General features: G+C 55.1%; 6 protein-coding genes across 6 annotated transcripts; 2 read left to right on the forward strand and 4 right to left on the reverse strand.

The window, feature by feature from the left end:
- Window positions 1–237: 237 nt before the first annotated feature.
- On the reverse strand, window positions 238–718 carry W97_01983 (uncharacterized protein; the record flags this gene model as incomplete). Its single annotated transcript, XM_007779885.1, has 2 exons — window positions 238–426; window positions 542–718. The coding sequence occupies 2 exons, from the start codon at window positions 716–718 to the stop codon at window positions 238–240; spliced, it is 366 nt and encodes a 121-aa protein (XP_007778075.1).
- Window positions 719–3,749: 3,031 nt separating this feature from the next.
- W97_01984 (uncharacterized protein) lies at window positions 3,750–6,125 on the reverse strand (the record flags this gene model as incomplete). Its single annotated transcript, XM_007779886.1, has 3 exons — window positions 3,750–4,739; window positions 4,789–4,838; window positions 4,892–6,125. 3 exons carry the CDS (start codon window positions 6,123–6,125, stop codon window positions 3,750–3,752), a joined length of 2,274 nt encoding a protein of 757 aa, XP_007778076.1.
- A 660-nt stretch (window positions 6,126–6,785) lies between these two features.
- On the reverse strand, window positions 6,786–10,120 carry W97_01985 (uncharacterized protein; the record flags this gene model as incomplete). The annotated part of the gene is made up of 2 exons (XM_007779887.1): window positions 6,786–9,736; window positions 9,787–10,120. The coding sequence occupies 2 exons, from the start codon at window positions 10,118–10,120 to the stop codon at window positions 6,786–6,788; spliced, it is 3,285 nt and encodes a 1,094-aa protein (XP_007778077.1).
- Window positions 10,121–10,789: 669 nt separating this feature from the next.
- W97_01986 (uncharacterized protein) lies at window positions 10,790–12,079 on the forward strand (the record flags this gene model as incomplete). The annotated part of the gene is made up of 1 exon (XM_007779888.1): window positions 10,790–12,079. The coding sequence occupies one exon, from the start codon at window positions 10,790–10,792 to the stop codon at window positions 12,077–12,079; it is 1,290 nt and encodes a 429-aa protein (XP_007778078.1).
- Window positions 12,080–12,581: 502 nt separating this feature from the next.
- W97_01987 (large subunit ribosomal protein L31e) lies at window positions 12,582–13,185 on the forward strand (the record flags this gene model as incomplete). The annotated part of the gene is made up of 3 exons (XM_007779889.1): window positions 12,582–12,686; window positions 12,786–12,860; window positions 12,979–13,185. 3 exons carry the CDS (start codon window positions 12,582–12,584, stop codon window positions 13,183–13,185), a joined length of 387 nt encoding a protein of 128 aa, XP_007778079.1.
- A 1,029-nt stretch (window positions 13,186–14,214) lies between these two features.
- W97_01988 (uncharacterized protein) lies at window positions 14,215–14,735 on the reverse strand (the record flags this gene model as incomplete). The annotated part of the gene is made up of 4 exons (XM_007779890.1): window positions 14,215–14,261; window positions 14,332–14,476; window positions 14,528–14,605; window positions 14,667–14,735. The coding sequence occupies 4 exons, from the start codon at window positions 14,733–14,735 to the stop codon at window positions 14,215–14,217; spliced, it is 339 nt and encodes a 112-aa protein (XP_007778080.1).
- Window positions 14,736–14,764: the final 29 nt, after the last annotated feature.

The following is a 14,764-nucleotide window of genomic DNA, read 5'->3' on the forward strand; positions in this document are numbered from 1 at the left end:
GCGAGATTCGGCTTAAGTCGTCTTCTCAGGCTTACGCCCATAGACAACGTAACTACCGACTGTCAGCCCGCGTCTACCCAGCATGCCGGCGTACCGATGCCGAAACAGTCATCCTCCCATCATCCGCTCGACTCCAGCAGTAAAGGGTACTTACATAGGCCAATAACTATGGATGTCCCGATTCCGCATGTCTTTACGGACATTGACAAGGCTGGGAGAAAGCAATCAGCATGCCTATCAGGAACGCGATGAGGAGGATACCACGGACAGTAATTCCACTTCTTCGCTTCTCATGCCCAAAAAGCGCGTCATCAGCGCCAGCGAAAAGCCCTGGAGGCCCTCGAGGATGTTCGCGAGCGTCCACATGCCGAGCTCCTTGTCCCGCTTGCTTTTGGGCCACGTGTTCTGCGGCCACTTGTACCTGATCTGGAGGGGTGTTAGCATCGTATCTCGTCAGATCCTCACCCCGCTCTGACCGATGTCCCAGATGCGAAACTCTGGCGGCTACGGGCAGGGCGACGAGCAAGGAAGGATAAAGTACCTCGACAACATCGACGAAGCCGGCTTCAATCATCCACTTCTTGTACAGATGCGCGACGGCCAGCGGGCGGCCTGAAATATCAGAGGCTTTGACCATCAGTTGGTTCCATTCCCAAAGCGCCGTGTCCTTGCCGAAGGTGTCGTCGATGGCTTCCATGGGAAAATTGGTATCCTGCATTTCGAAGTAGCCGCCTGGCTTGAGGTGCCTTGGAAGGGTTGAGTTCAGTGATGGAGCAGGACAAACGTGACGAGTGAAGAGTGAAGAAGTGATGGAAGAGAGATGGGATTGTAGAGGGCCGAGATCATCTGTAGACGGGACAGGAGCATATGTTGACTTTTTGCAGAACGGGAACGGAGTGAGGGGAGACAAACTTGTAGGCGTTTTGGAACACATTGGGCCAGTCCCCGAAAGCGCCGATCATCATTCGGCCGTGGATGTAATCGAACTTCTGCGAGAAGGTCCAAGGTTCTTCACAGTCGTCTGATATACTTAGTACATGGTGTGCGTATGCTTGATGTATGCTTACCGATCTCAAAAATGCAGTTTGGTGGCACGCTAGAAGCGTAAGCATAGCAAGAATAAGGTAGTGTAAGGATGACGGCCTTACTAGGAGGGCTGTATAGGGCTGAGGTCAATCCCCAGGACCTGGAGATTATCAGATAACGCCCAACGGAGAAGATAACAAGTGACCTACTTGAGCCGAAGGATAAGCATCCGCTGCTGTTCGTCAGTGAACGGGCTCCCTGATTTGGGGTCTCCCTGATTTGGGGTCGAGGCTCCCTACCGAAATCTATGGCCCAAATGCCCGTACCAGTCCCGAAATCGAGTACTCTCTGAACGTGGTCGGAGATTGGAGCTCCGGCCAGCTTGCCATCCATCGTCATTAGAAACATGTGATGCTGAAGGTCTGGAAATAGATTAAATTATGACAGTATGATGCCCGAGAAGTGAGATATACCTAGTCGGTCTTTTTCGATCTTTACTCTTCATTAATAAACCCTCGCTAGCAAGAGGGAAAGGGTATCGTACTTCATCCTCCGGGAGAATATACTCTTGCAGGAAGAGTTAGCCGAGTATCATCAAGTAAGCGGAGATGTTGCTGGAATAAAAGGGAGAAACAGCCGCAAACCACCGACGTGAGACAAGAGGTGCTTTTGAAAACTTTGATATTTGGTATCCTTTGTAGCGCCTCACAACAAGCAGCGTTTGAGGATCGTCTTGAAGAGTATTCAATTGTGGTAGCTATCAAGCCAAGCACTTACTTCCTTCCCTGTACCTGTGGTATCGTCGTCCATTCTCTTCGATACTCACTAGTAAGCTCGACCGCAGTGATGCCGTACTGCTCTCGCTACGTTCTATGAGCACTCTGGAATGTAATGTAAGTAGCGAACGGCACTTACTAGTCAAAATCCCCCAAAGCCGAATCGCTGTCCGCGGAGGCGGAATCAGCCTCTAGGATATGCTCTTCCACCGGCGGCTCACTCGGGCTGGCCATGAGTGATAATGCTTCTCGCGGAACGCTCTACCGCATATGGTTGTCTCGAACCTAATGACTCGTTAAGCTTGCGGGTCTAGTGTCTGACGCTCCCCACTGGAGCTCAGGTGTTATCGCTCGGTCTTGAAGGAGCTTTTCAAACATTATCTGCGTGGCTTTGGGCGAAGTAGCGGCTGTGATGTACAGGGATCTGTCCGCCTGAACAACCTGCGTCCACTAGTATAGTGCTAAGCGGGGATATCGGGAAGGAATGAACCTAATGCATGTGCCCGGATAGCGAACACGGCACCCTGCTGAACTCAACCTGGGAGATCGAATTGCACAGCATGTTACAAGAACCTGCAGCCGGTCATCGCCGATGCAACCTTATCTTTGTGTGAGATGATGGCCGATTGGCGTGTATCCTGTTTTGAGCCAGTAGGAACACCTCTACTTGCCTGGACACTAATCACGATCATCTGTTAGCGGCGTCGTGGTACTGTATTCATTTTTGCCCTTTGGTCTTCTGTGCCCTGGTGCATGAAGCCAGAATTACGATGAAGGGCAACGAGACGCGCAATACGGCTGAGCAAACGCTGTCCAATAACACGTCCCGACCAATTTGATAGGATTCTAAGGCGGTACATCGGCCTTCCTAATATGGATCCAAAACCCCTTTCCTCCCCACCCATCCTTCTGGACACCATCTGTCAAATGCTGCATGTGAATATCTTGCCGCAGGCCCGACTTCCAGCAACCCATAACTTGAGCAACTTCGCCTCTAAGCCGCGCTTCCAACAGCCGGTAGTTACAGACCATACTGCTTTCAAGCACAAGCAGTAAGCTCGATACAAGAGCATCTTCAAACCCGGAGTTCAAGAGGCTTCCTATCAGACTCTTTACGAAGGAGGAGGTATTTAGTAAGGAAGCGGCGGCCGCTTGACCACACTCCAATGCCATTAAAACCCACCAACAACTCGTTCACATAACATATATCTGCACCTTCTATTGACTGGAGATACACCTAGTGTACCAGTCCACATCCGTGTATACAGCTAAATATTGTGTCGAGAGGCTTCGTGGTCGCGCGCGCCGTCGAGCGGCCGCTTCCTTAGTGGATACCCCGTCCTTCGTACGGATGCCTTTTCTTTGGCTCATAGAGGGTGCGTTTCTAACTCTGTTCATCACCAACGCGTTCTGCATTATATCGCCCTAATCTGGCCATTTCAATCCTCTTTCTACACCCGTTGAGTCTCAAATACTGGATACTGCGAAGGGAATGGTGAGGTTCGCACTTTTGCTTTCCAACAACACCCGGCGGCAATGCTCCTCGCCTACCTCCATCAGAACTGTCCACAAATGGTAAAACCTAACGAGGAAAGCCTGTTGGTCACACTAGGTTTACCACCTCGAAGCGCAATCGAAGGCGAGACGGGGTCCCGCATCGAGCAGCATTCGACTCTTCAGGGCCCGTAACATCCTTGATGTGATTCTGCTCGCTACGTTCAGGACATTTAGTCACGTAGCAAATTCGACAGGCCCAAATAACAACGCTGTTAAAGCCGACACGACTGCGCCAGACTGCCGTGAACGTATTCTTGAACAAGCTCAGACCGCGCCTAAAAATGCACCCAACAAACGCCCTCCCTCACCCACCCCAAAGCCATGCCTTTCCCCCTTGAGCGCCCCGAACCCCATAAGCACAGCTCTTCCCAATGCAAAAAGATCCATCTATCACCGATGCCCAAGCAGCTCAATCCGATCCAGCTCATCCCCATCATCCATCTCCTCATCCTCCTCCTCATTCTCCTCATCATCCATATCCTCATCACTCTCCCCGCTCTCCTCGCTCCCCGCCTCCTCTCCCTCTTCCCCGTCACGCAAGCCCCTCCCCTCCCCCCCATCCTCCTCATCCGTATCCACCATCGCCACATCCTGGCCCTCGAGATAATGCCGTATCGGGCTCAAGCTCCGACTCATGCGCGCCAGCATGCCGTACGGGCTAGGAAACCGGATGTTCTCGCGGATATTCTCCATCGCGCTGGCCGCGGACGCCGGACGCGTCCGGTCTGAGGCCGAGGCTTCCTCGCCGCTGAGGAAGTACGAGCCGGACGCTCTGCGGACTTCTGGGAACGCGGGGGCCGCGAGTCGGCGGATGGGCTGCGGGTTGAGCACTGTGGCTGGTGGGCTGGCGGACGGGACAGGTGGGGCGTTCTCGACCCTTGGTTGCTGCTGTTCCTGCTGTTCATGACGCTGCTGCTGCTGGTGCTCTGCCTGTCCCTGAGCAGGCGGCGGCTGACTCTGCAGCCCTTGCTCCCCACTAAGCAGCTGCAGCTCATTCGTATTGAAGCTATCACACCAACCGCACTTGTTCCCAACCCAATGATAAGCAACGCTACTCCTTCCACTACAGTCATTACAATGCACGACGACCCTCGTATCCCTGAACTGCGGCGGCATGGGCTGCGTGGCAATCGCATCCTCCAGCTTGCGCCACTGCAGCTCCATGTTCACGGCGGACTTCTTGCAGATGGGGCATTTGTAGTCCGACTCCATGTAGCGCAGGTAGCAGGCTCGGTGCATGTAGTGGCCGCATTTTATGCTTACCACGGAGGTGGACGAGGTGAAGAGGTAGTCGCCGCAGATGGGGCAGTCGCAGTCGGTGGCGCGCTCGATGCAGCGGTGGGTCGAGGCGAAGGCGATGGAGATGCAGACGTTGCATTTCTGGGGGTGGTGTTAGTAGGGTAGTGACAGATGCGAAATGTGTTTGTACTCGTAGGTATGTGCATATGAGAGCGGGCAAGGCTCCGGGGAAGTACTTGCCTTGCAATGAATAAAGTCCTTCCCAATCCCCGCGCCCCGTCTACAAATCCCACACTCCTCGCAATGATAAATCCGCTTGCTTCCGTCATCGTCCCACAGCTTGCAAATCCCGCAATAGTACCACGCAGCCTGCTGTCCGCAGTTTCCGCAGCACTCCGCTGCAGGTTGCGGCGTCGCGCACAGCATGCAGAGCATATTCAGCGTCTTGCGGCGATTGAGCCTGTGGTCCTCGACTTCATCGTGGCAGTGTCGACACGGATACCAGCGCCGGCAGTCGAAGCATTGCACCTTGACGTTGCGCTTGTAGTGCTCGCAGCCGAGCTCGGGGGTTTCTTCTTCGGCGTCGTGGCCGTCGTCCTCGGGGATCGTGTCTGGGTCCGCTGGCGCGCCGTGCCGTGGCCGGAACGAGGGCTCGAGGTCTTTTGGGGTCACGTTGAACGGGTTTGTCGGGTCGGGGAGAGAGTAGATGGAGACGGGCGAAGAGGGCTGCGCGTTGCCGTCTAGCACCGAGCTCGCTGACATGGGCGTGTATGGTCTCTCTGACGACACGATGCTCAGCGGGGACTGCGCCCGCAGCAGGTGCGCGTGCGAGGCCTGATAGCGCTCCGTCATGAGGATGTGCATCCTGAGGGCCTTCTCTTCGCTCGACGCCTCCATGTCGCGAATCGAGACTATCTTCTGCCGCATCACTCGCATCCCATCGTCCGCCGGCAGCGACTCAGACATATGCGCCATATTGACGCTCTCGCCCTGCGCGCTCCGCCCGGTGTTCGCTCGCGACCTGCCCCCAGCGCTGCTCGCGCTGTCCCGCGGCGACTGGTCCGCCATGTGGATGCTTGGTCGGAAGCGCTCTGCTATGCCGTACGACGGGTTGTAGGACATGTAATCATCCGTAGGCTGCTCTCTGAGCGAGGCTGGCGTGGCCCTCGGCGAGGTGGTGAGACGACCATGCTCGAGTATGACGATGCTCGTGGCTCCTGGGATAGCTGGCCGCTGTGGAGACGGCGCTGCGGGTACCGGCACGCTTACACTTGCAGGTGCAGCGGCAGAATCATCCGACGGATCACTGTTGGGATGCGGCGCGATCTCGATGGCAGTGGTGGTGGTCGTGGTGGTGGACCCTGGACGGTCGCTGCTGTCCGTCAGCGCTGTCTGGGCGGTCGTATCTTCATCCTGGCTCGCATGTGACAGGCGCGCGGCAGGTACCGCTGGTGTCGGCGCTCCTGAAAATCTGCGCGCTTGGCGGACGACGGGCTCGATGATGAACGAGGAGATGAGGCTGCTCATGAGGCCAGGCGTGCAAGCTCGAAACCCATCTGGCAAGTGAGTCGAGGGAAGTGGGAAGCAGAGTTGAGCTGCGAGTCGAGCAGGACGAAACTTGGTCAAAGGAACCTGGAACCGATCTGCGGGTGGCACTGAGACAGGAGATCTCTCCGCACGAGGCATCAAGGCACCCTCCGAGGCAGTGCATGGGCCACTCAAAAAGTACGTTGCTGCATTGAAAGCCCACTCATGGACCTCGAGACGGAAACCCCGATAAAGTTTGTAGACTGAAGAGATAGTAACTGATCGATTTGCTAAAGGCTGAAATGCTAGAGCATCTAATGTTCCACATCGTATGAAACCGGTCCTGTTGTATTACCCTTGCTATAATCACCAGTCCAGCTCAATCGTGATCTGATATTGGACAAGCTGGAGCAACGATACGGCAACAGGCTTTTTGAGTGGCCCTTGCTCGCTGGTACTAGCATCTCTCTGACCAGGTGTAAACACAGCGCAGGCACACATCCACGAAGCCGCGAGTTGGTCAGGAATAAGTTTAGAACATCTACGAGATTCACAATAGTGATGTTGCGGTGGTTGGTACGGTCCACCTTAGCAATACCACCCATCCAGTATGTGATATCTGACCCCAAAGCAGTCCCAACTCAGCCGGTCAGCTCTGCTTTACTCCTCGGTAGCCGTCGCCCTATCCCGCCATGCCACGAACGCCTTCCCATAGCTCTCCGCTTCACCACGATCACCATCACCAGCAGAGCCAAACACAAGTCCATCACTGACCTCCCCGTTTCTCTCCACCTGCCCACCCCTGCCCAACTCCACAAGCGGAACCATCGACGGCCGCCCATGCGCGCACTGAAACGGAAATGCGCACCCCGCCAGCCTCTCCACCAACCTTTCGCACTGCTTGACGGTCAAAACATCATTGAACATGATAGCGCTTCTGCAGGCGCGCGAGTTCAACATGTCGAGTATGCCCTGCGGACAGTGGCCGATACGGCGAAGCCATGAAGGCTCGCAATGTGGACTCGACGAAGCACCCGCTACCAGTGCCGGTGAGGGGGCTTCATCCCCGTCATGGCGAGCGACTGGTGGACTTTCTGCGAGTTTCCAGACCTCAGAACGGAGGAGCGATATCAGGAGCTTGGGCTCGACTTTGCAGCGCTCGGCAATGCCGGGTGGCAACGTCTTTACCACTAAAGTCTGCGAGGATGCTTTGGTATGAGTGGACTTGTCCGTAGCTGGAGGTGTCAGGTCGTAGAGAATGCCCCATTCGGCGAAGTGGGCTGCGTGTAGTTGGAACAGACGATCTTCTTGGGCCGAGACCAGTATATTAACAGGTCTCTCCAATATCGTGTACGCAATCTGAGACTCGTGGCCCAGGTTGGATCGATATACAGCCTCCGCGCTTGAGGCGGGTTCGCACAGCTCTCCAAGCAGGTCTTCTACCCGGCAGCGCTCGTCGGCTGCGTGCTGGTCAATAAGGATCAAGACCTGCTTCGGGTCGGATCCTGTGCCGGTTCGATCGGTGACATCGGTCTGGGGATTGCTCATCTTTGCTAGGATGAATTTCTTGTCCACTTGAGCAATGACTTCCGCATTTCTAAGCGCGGCCTTTGATAGTCTGCCAGAAACTATAGCTGACGACTGTACGAGCTGGTTGTCAGTGTTTTGACGACCGCAGTGGTGGCCAGACGATGCCTCGACGCTACCGTTCTCTGGTGCGTCGAAGAAAGCTTGAGGAATGCTCTGTTCAGTCTTGCTAAATACTGGGTTGCTCCATGTGCCGAGGAACTCGTCCATCCACTCGCTTCGAGGTTCGTGAGAAGGGCCCGCCTGGTTTCTGCTCGGCATGCTTAATCTCTTGTTGAACCCTGGAAGAGTGATTGCAGCCTTTCGAATTGGTGCCGAATCTGACTCCGTGCGGCGTGCGTTGTTGCTGACTACAGCTCCGGTACGGGCATTGACAAGATAGACATCCTTGGTCGCTGGATCCATCCAAGTCATCGTTTCGTCGATAGGGGCTTCATCATGTTCAGTAGTCAGTGGTGTCGAATGAGAGGATTCGGCAATTTCGCAACCTCTGAGCATAGCGGGAGTTGACCAGCGTGCAGAAGCGTCCATCCGTACGTGAGTCGATGTCAGTTGTCCGGGCAGGATTAGCTCGACATCGAAAACAGTGCCCTTTGAAGAGATCTTTGGTCCTTCTCTTGAACGAGCCTCTAGACCTGGTATAACTTCCGAATGCTGCTGTCCAGCCGGCGCAGACACTGGCTTCGTCGGTGGTGTCTTGGAGCTCCAAAGATCGTCGTAGAAGGAAGAGTTGCCACTTTTTATCCGGCTCCATTCATTAAAGACTGGAGCACCCCCGTAAGGTAGATTGCCAGAGTCGCGCCCTTCTCGTAATGCCGAATTTTTCGGTTCACTGCGCTTTCGTTTCCTCGAACCTGGACGCAGAGTAGCTACGATGGACTTTGAGCTAGATAGAGGCCTCCGGGTCGACTGCTGATCACGAATTTGGTTGGTAGTCTGTGGATCAAATTCGAGCGCTTCGTCTTCGAAAGGACTACCTACTGGTGATGCAGCGCTGCTGGGGGACGCTTCACCGCTCGAACCGTATTCCCTTCCTCTGGCTCTGGACTTGCGAGGCCGAAAATGGTGCACTGTAAGCCAGCGACTTACCATGGCCTCCAGAACCTCAATGATAGTTCGAAGGTTGGATTGGTCATTGACAAAATGGGTCCCTAGTGGCTTCCTAGACGAAAGGCTCTTAAAGTCGATCCGGAGACAGAACATCGGCCACCTGTCGATACCTTTACGACCGCTTCTCATCTGGCGGTTGGTGAAACCATCACTCTTGTATCTCCTATCTTTACTACGTCGTTCCCGTTCCACATCATCGAGGTCTGACGTATCATCAACAGTACCAAAGCTGGAAAGGTTGAACAGACGATTAACCTCGTCGTACAGCTCGTTGTGGCCTTCGTGTGCGTAGATGGGCTCAATACCGATAGATATGAACTGGCAATATTTGCTAGGTGCTGGCTTCAAGGAAATTGCCCCCTTGATTGATAGATCAGCCGTCGCTGCTGAGATCGGCACCCAATTGCCACGATCTTCGCTTGATATGTGAGCGGACTGAGTTAACAGTCCAAGCATGGACGACAGTGCCAAAGCTGAAGGCTGCTTCTCAGCGTCTTTTTGCGCGGTGCTCAAGACGAAGTTCTTGGTCTTGTCCGCTTCGCAGACTCTTAGAGTGACTGGCCGACTCCACGCCAGCAACAGCCCAACAATGTCCCTCTTGAGATTCTCCCACTGCCTCTCGCTCTTGGCTTTTTCTTCAGATAGAAGAGCGCGCTGCTTCACTCGCACTGGCATGTTGCCGAACAGATCCCGGACAGCCACCCTTGTGCCATGTTCGCGAAAGCTAAGGTCATGCGATGCCGGAGATGGCAGCATCCTAGAGATCACCTGAGCTCGGTGTAAAGTCACGGTGTTGGTTGAACGATATAGATGGTTATGTGAGGTGATCGTCAATAAGGAGAGCGCCGCCAGAGATGCGAGGAATATGCCGGTGCCGCCGTATAGCTCACCAGCACTGCAATGCTTTGAAGTGCCTGAGCGAGTCAGCATCGTACTTGCAGTCACTCTTGCCACTGCGGCTCACAATACTGCTTCCCCAACCCCCCGTCATCTCGAAACTCCCTGGGCGGGATCCCTAGTCCATTGTCTTCGACTATGCAGCCTCCTCGACGCAGGTCTACAGTAACTTCTATCTTGGTAGCTCCAGCATCCAGTGAGTTCTTGAGTAGCTCCAAGACGACATCGTTCAAGTCAGTGATGGTGATGGACGATTTGAGCTGAGCAATGACCTCTGCCGGCAGAGGCAGGATGGCATTCTGTGTGATCGGTTCTTTGCCATCGCTGGCTGATGTCGATAGGCTGCTGCGCGCTTCGGCTGGGGATGGAGCTACGATGTCCAGCTTTCGCCGCAGGCTCATGGAGGCCACTGCACCAGGTCTGTCTGGTTGTAGACAGTGCGCCTAATGCGCTGCCACATCTGAGTGTCTCCTGGCAGCGGATGGCGAGGTCGTTAGTCGTTATCCCGTGAGGCAACTCGGTCTCGATGCTATTTTGAAACCCGACCAGGGTCGCGGGTGACGTGCATTCGATGATCCCGTCGGCGTGTCGGGCTTCGGGATTTGCAGTGAGCCTTGCACGCCTGGCTTGCCTTGACTCTGTGAGGACTGCCTCTACCACACCCTCCGCCCAGGACAGCGCATCATCCCCTTTCAATTGTTAACTGACTGACCCCATTATTTTCGCGGCCTCGTCATCTTGACCGTCACTGTTTGAGTCTTGCGCTCCTCGTCCCCTCATTCAATTGGAGCCCAGCCACCCTTTACATACGTGTTCGTCTGTGAGGGCGCCCTGTACTCGCTGACGCGACATCCGCAATCAGAGCGCTCCGGGTAGAGCTTCGGCATCCCGCAAGATACAGAAGTCCACTTTTCGTCGTGTGGAACCAACCCGGTTTGATCGACATGGCTACCGTTGAGTCGGCCGCGAGGCCACATGGTAGGCCACCCATTCACTATGCCCCAGAAACCCTGACGGCGCTCTGAGTTCTCGGCGCGCCGCATCAGTCACATTTCGCCAAAACCATCAACATGAAGCGCCGCAGCTGGATGAGGGATAAGAGGGCGCATGCTGATGTTGAAGTTGTGCCAGATCGCAGCCATCGCAGAATACCATTTACAGCATGGGTGAGGCGATTCGCAAACCTCCGCAATTCGTCACTGGACTCGCCTCGGTCCTCGAAGAAGGGGCATCTACATTCGAAATCGGAGAAAGCACCAGTAATCAAGAACAATCCGTACCCAGAATCCGGCTACATGCACCGCCCGCCTCCTCCAGATGGCAGCACAAATGGTCACCTGTCATTCTCTACTACGCCCACCTCTCGCGACAATGAGAGCTATGCATCAAACGACGGAGACTCGGTCTCTCAGAACGCGCCGGCCGTCAGCGACAAGTCAGCAGCACCGACTCTAGCCACGAACCCTGAGACGGTGCACTCCGACGCCGGGCAGTCGAAGACCGGAACAAGCAACACGGTGGGCGGCGGTCTGAGCTCGCAGGACGGCGGAAGGGACAGCACATTCTCGTCGCCGAACCACTCGCAGCAGTCCCTAACAACAACTCTCACAACCATCCAGTCGACCGCACCGTCAGCGCTGCTCGGCCAAAACCACGGATCCAACTCCCAGCACAATGCACAATCTCAGCAAGCGCCAGTCCACTTCTCCCACCAATACCCCATCTCGCCGCCCGCATCCGCCCTCCCCGCGCATCTCGCGCCCCAGCCAAACCCGCACACCTACAGTGCCGCCACCGCGAACAACATGCTGACAGACAACGCCTCGATCCTCACGCTCGCCTCCTCATCCAAGCGCCGTCGACGCCACAGTCTCGACACCGACGCCTCCGTGCGCGCCCTAGCTCCGTCCTCCGTCTGGGGCGGCAGCCGCGAGTCCCTGCCCCTGAGCGTCCTCTCTGGCAACGTCGAAGCCGGCAGCGGCATCTACGCTTCCGGCCCGCGTCCCAGCGTAGGTGGCCTCGCCAGCGCGGAGCGCGCAAGCGTGTACTCGTCGTCCGGCGTGGCGCCTGGTGCACTCAGCAGCGAGAGGAACAGCTACTACGCCAACAAGGTCGACGGCGGCAGCGTGAGGAGCGGACTGTTCGGACATGGCAGAACCGAAAGCATCAACGGTAGTATTGGAGGCCCGACGCTGGTGCCTGGAAGTCCGTTGGCGAGTCCGAACATGTTGGGGGGCCCAGGCAGGATGAGTAGGCGGAGCTCGGATCGGAGGGAGGCGTATGGGGAGAGCGATGCTGAGGATGGGGAGGAGGTTGGTCACGGTAATTGGAAGCAGCCGGTTAAGGAGAATGCTGCTTGAGTTGGGACATGGTGGGAGGATTTACATGGGCATGGCGGGACACTTGAGGCGTTCGGAGTCTTGCTTTGCGATCTTGGTTTAGTGTCTTTGTGGTTCTCGATAGTGATATACCCTAGGCCTCGGAAATTGGAAGCTTTTGCTGGCTTGGTCTCGGAGCAGGTAATCAGGGCTGCTGTGAGGATAGCCGAGGCGCACCAGTAGTAACATGCCATCTTCCTTTCCTACCTACCTACCTAAGTACCACAAACCACTTGTGAGCCGTGCTTAGGAGCTTTGAAGGAAAAATAAGTCTTGGCAAATTTCTCCCGCACGGACCAAGCAAACCCGCGACAAGCGAGCCATCCCACACCAAGAATTTCTGGCCGAACATCACGACTTCCACCCTTCGAGAACCACACGCAAACCGACCGCGAACGACACATCGCAGTCATCAGTAAGACCAAAATCCCCCCCTTGCTCCCCCCTTGTCTCACAAACCCATTCTAACAGCCCTCATCCAGCAATGCCCAACGCCTCTAAATCCAACAAGCCCGCGGCGGGTAAGACGACCCGCAGCGCCATCGCCGACGTCGTGGCGCGCGAGTACACGATCCACATGCACAAGCGAGTACGTCCCTAAGAAAGCCACACACCATCAGTTTTGTGAAGTCCAGAAATGGCCTCTTCATGGGGTATCGGGCGGAAGACTGATTTGAGGTGACAAAAGGTACACGGCGTGGCGTTCAAGAAGAGGGCGCCGAGAGCTATCAAGGAGATTCGGGATTTTGCCCAGAAGGCTATGGTGAGTGTGCTCCTTCTGCTTTTTTTGCCATTTTCCAAACATCCTGAAAGAAAGCTTGGGCGCGTCGTTGGACGGTGGTGTGAGGATGTGTGCTGATCAGTGTGGTTGGGTTTGGCAGGGCACCAAGGATGTGCGCCTCGATCCGCAGCTCAACAAGAAGGTCTGGGAGTCCGGCGTCAAGGGCGTGCCGTACAGGCTGCGCGTGCGCATCTCGCGGAAGCGTAACGACGAGGAGGGTGCCAAGGAGAAGCTGTACAGCTACGTGCAGGCGGTCAACGTGAAGAACCCGAAGGGGCTGCAGACGGCTGTTGTTGAGGATGCGTAGAGGGAGCAGAGAAATCTGGGGTATGGATTGAGAAAGGGCATCACGTTGGCGGCTGGTTACGGTCAATCGAAACTAGCTTTGGAGTTCAATATGGATGGCTGGCTTGTTTCTTCCCTTCATGGAAATGATACTGAGTTCGTCCAACGCTCATCTCACGTCCATGAACAACATCTGATATGCCCTCGGTTCTCCCGGATGACTTTCCTTATCCTATGACAGACCTTGATCGAACAGTGACAACTTTTCCATGTCGATGCTCCATGCTTGCAATAAAAACTCGGGAATTTAAAGAGTCAGTCTTGCATCCACAACGACCTTGTACTCAAAACTTATGCAATCGTGTGCCAATCTTCATATGTGATGGGCTGTCTACCAGGAACACGACCTAGTGCTTAAGACCTTGCTGCTCGGAGTGGCTTGATGTTGGAAAGTAAGATTGCCAATGCACTATGCCTTCGCAGTATCCAGTGTTTGAGGGATAACACTTAAGTCTCTGTATTTTAGACGTGTGCCGAGCGTCAGGTCATTCCATGCAATGGGCTTCAAGTTTACACAAGGTGCAGGTAGAGTCGGTCTTGATATGGGAGGGAAGGGCATTAATATCGTTGGAAATTTCCAGGCAGAGGTGATGCACTGTAGTCTAACCAAGGGAATCGAGCAACCAGCGCCGCTTGTAGTGGACATCAAGCGATGAACAAAAGCTCATGGCGACGCCGCTTGGCCAAGGGAGGATTTGATACTGTTCGTTGGCAATTTGACAAATACATTTCGGGAGTTTTCGAACCATGCAGATGATTATAGTCGTTCTGTTTTTGCCTGTTCCACCGTTCGAGACTATCTGTACATCAATCCGACGGTGCAACTCAAAAGTCGGAGAGGTCGACGAAGAGCAGTTGTGATCACAATCGAAGGACGGAGTACGATCTTCAGTAGCCAGGAAAAGCAATCCGTATTTCAGAAAACAGATAGTCCGCTTTGACACGACGCCGACCGAGGCCAAATGCAAGAGAGCACACAAACAGGGGGAGCTTAGTCGAAGAGACCGAAGCCCATATCCTCGTCCGACTCCTCCTTCTCTGCAGTGCCACAAGTCAGCCATTGTGTCTTTAGTACTGTTGATGAATTTCCAATCGCAGGATAACGTACCCTCTTCCTTCTCCTCCTCCTTCGCTTCCGGCGCGGCATCTCCAGCACCACCAGCAGCGGCACCACCGCTTGGTGCGGCGGCGGCTGCGCCACCGCCTGAGCCAACATTCATGAGTAGGTCCTTCACGTCCTTGCCCTCAAGCGCCTGCCAACTATGAGTATCTCCGAATCCGTATCAGGTATCCTAGCAGCGTACCTTGGCGAACAGCGTAGTCCATATCGGCTCAACATCCTGGACGTTGGCGGCCTTGATGAGGGTTTGGAGCTTGTCGGCCTGCACAACCATTAGACACCGTGCTTCACGGACTTTCACGGACTTCGGAGGCTCAGCGTACGGTGATATCGACACCGTCATCGGCGAGGATGAGGGCGGCGTAGGAGGTGGCGAGCTCAGCGTTGGACATTGTGAAGTCTGTCTGAGGGAGTCTGGTCG

The sequence above is a fragment of the Coniosporium apollinis genome (assembly GCF_000281105.1).
Source record: "Coniosporium apollinis CBS 100218 chromosome Unknown supercont1.7, whole genome shotgun sequence".
Lineage (NCBI taxonomy): Eukaryota > Fungi > Ascomycota > Dothideomycetes > Coniosporium > Coniosporium apollinis.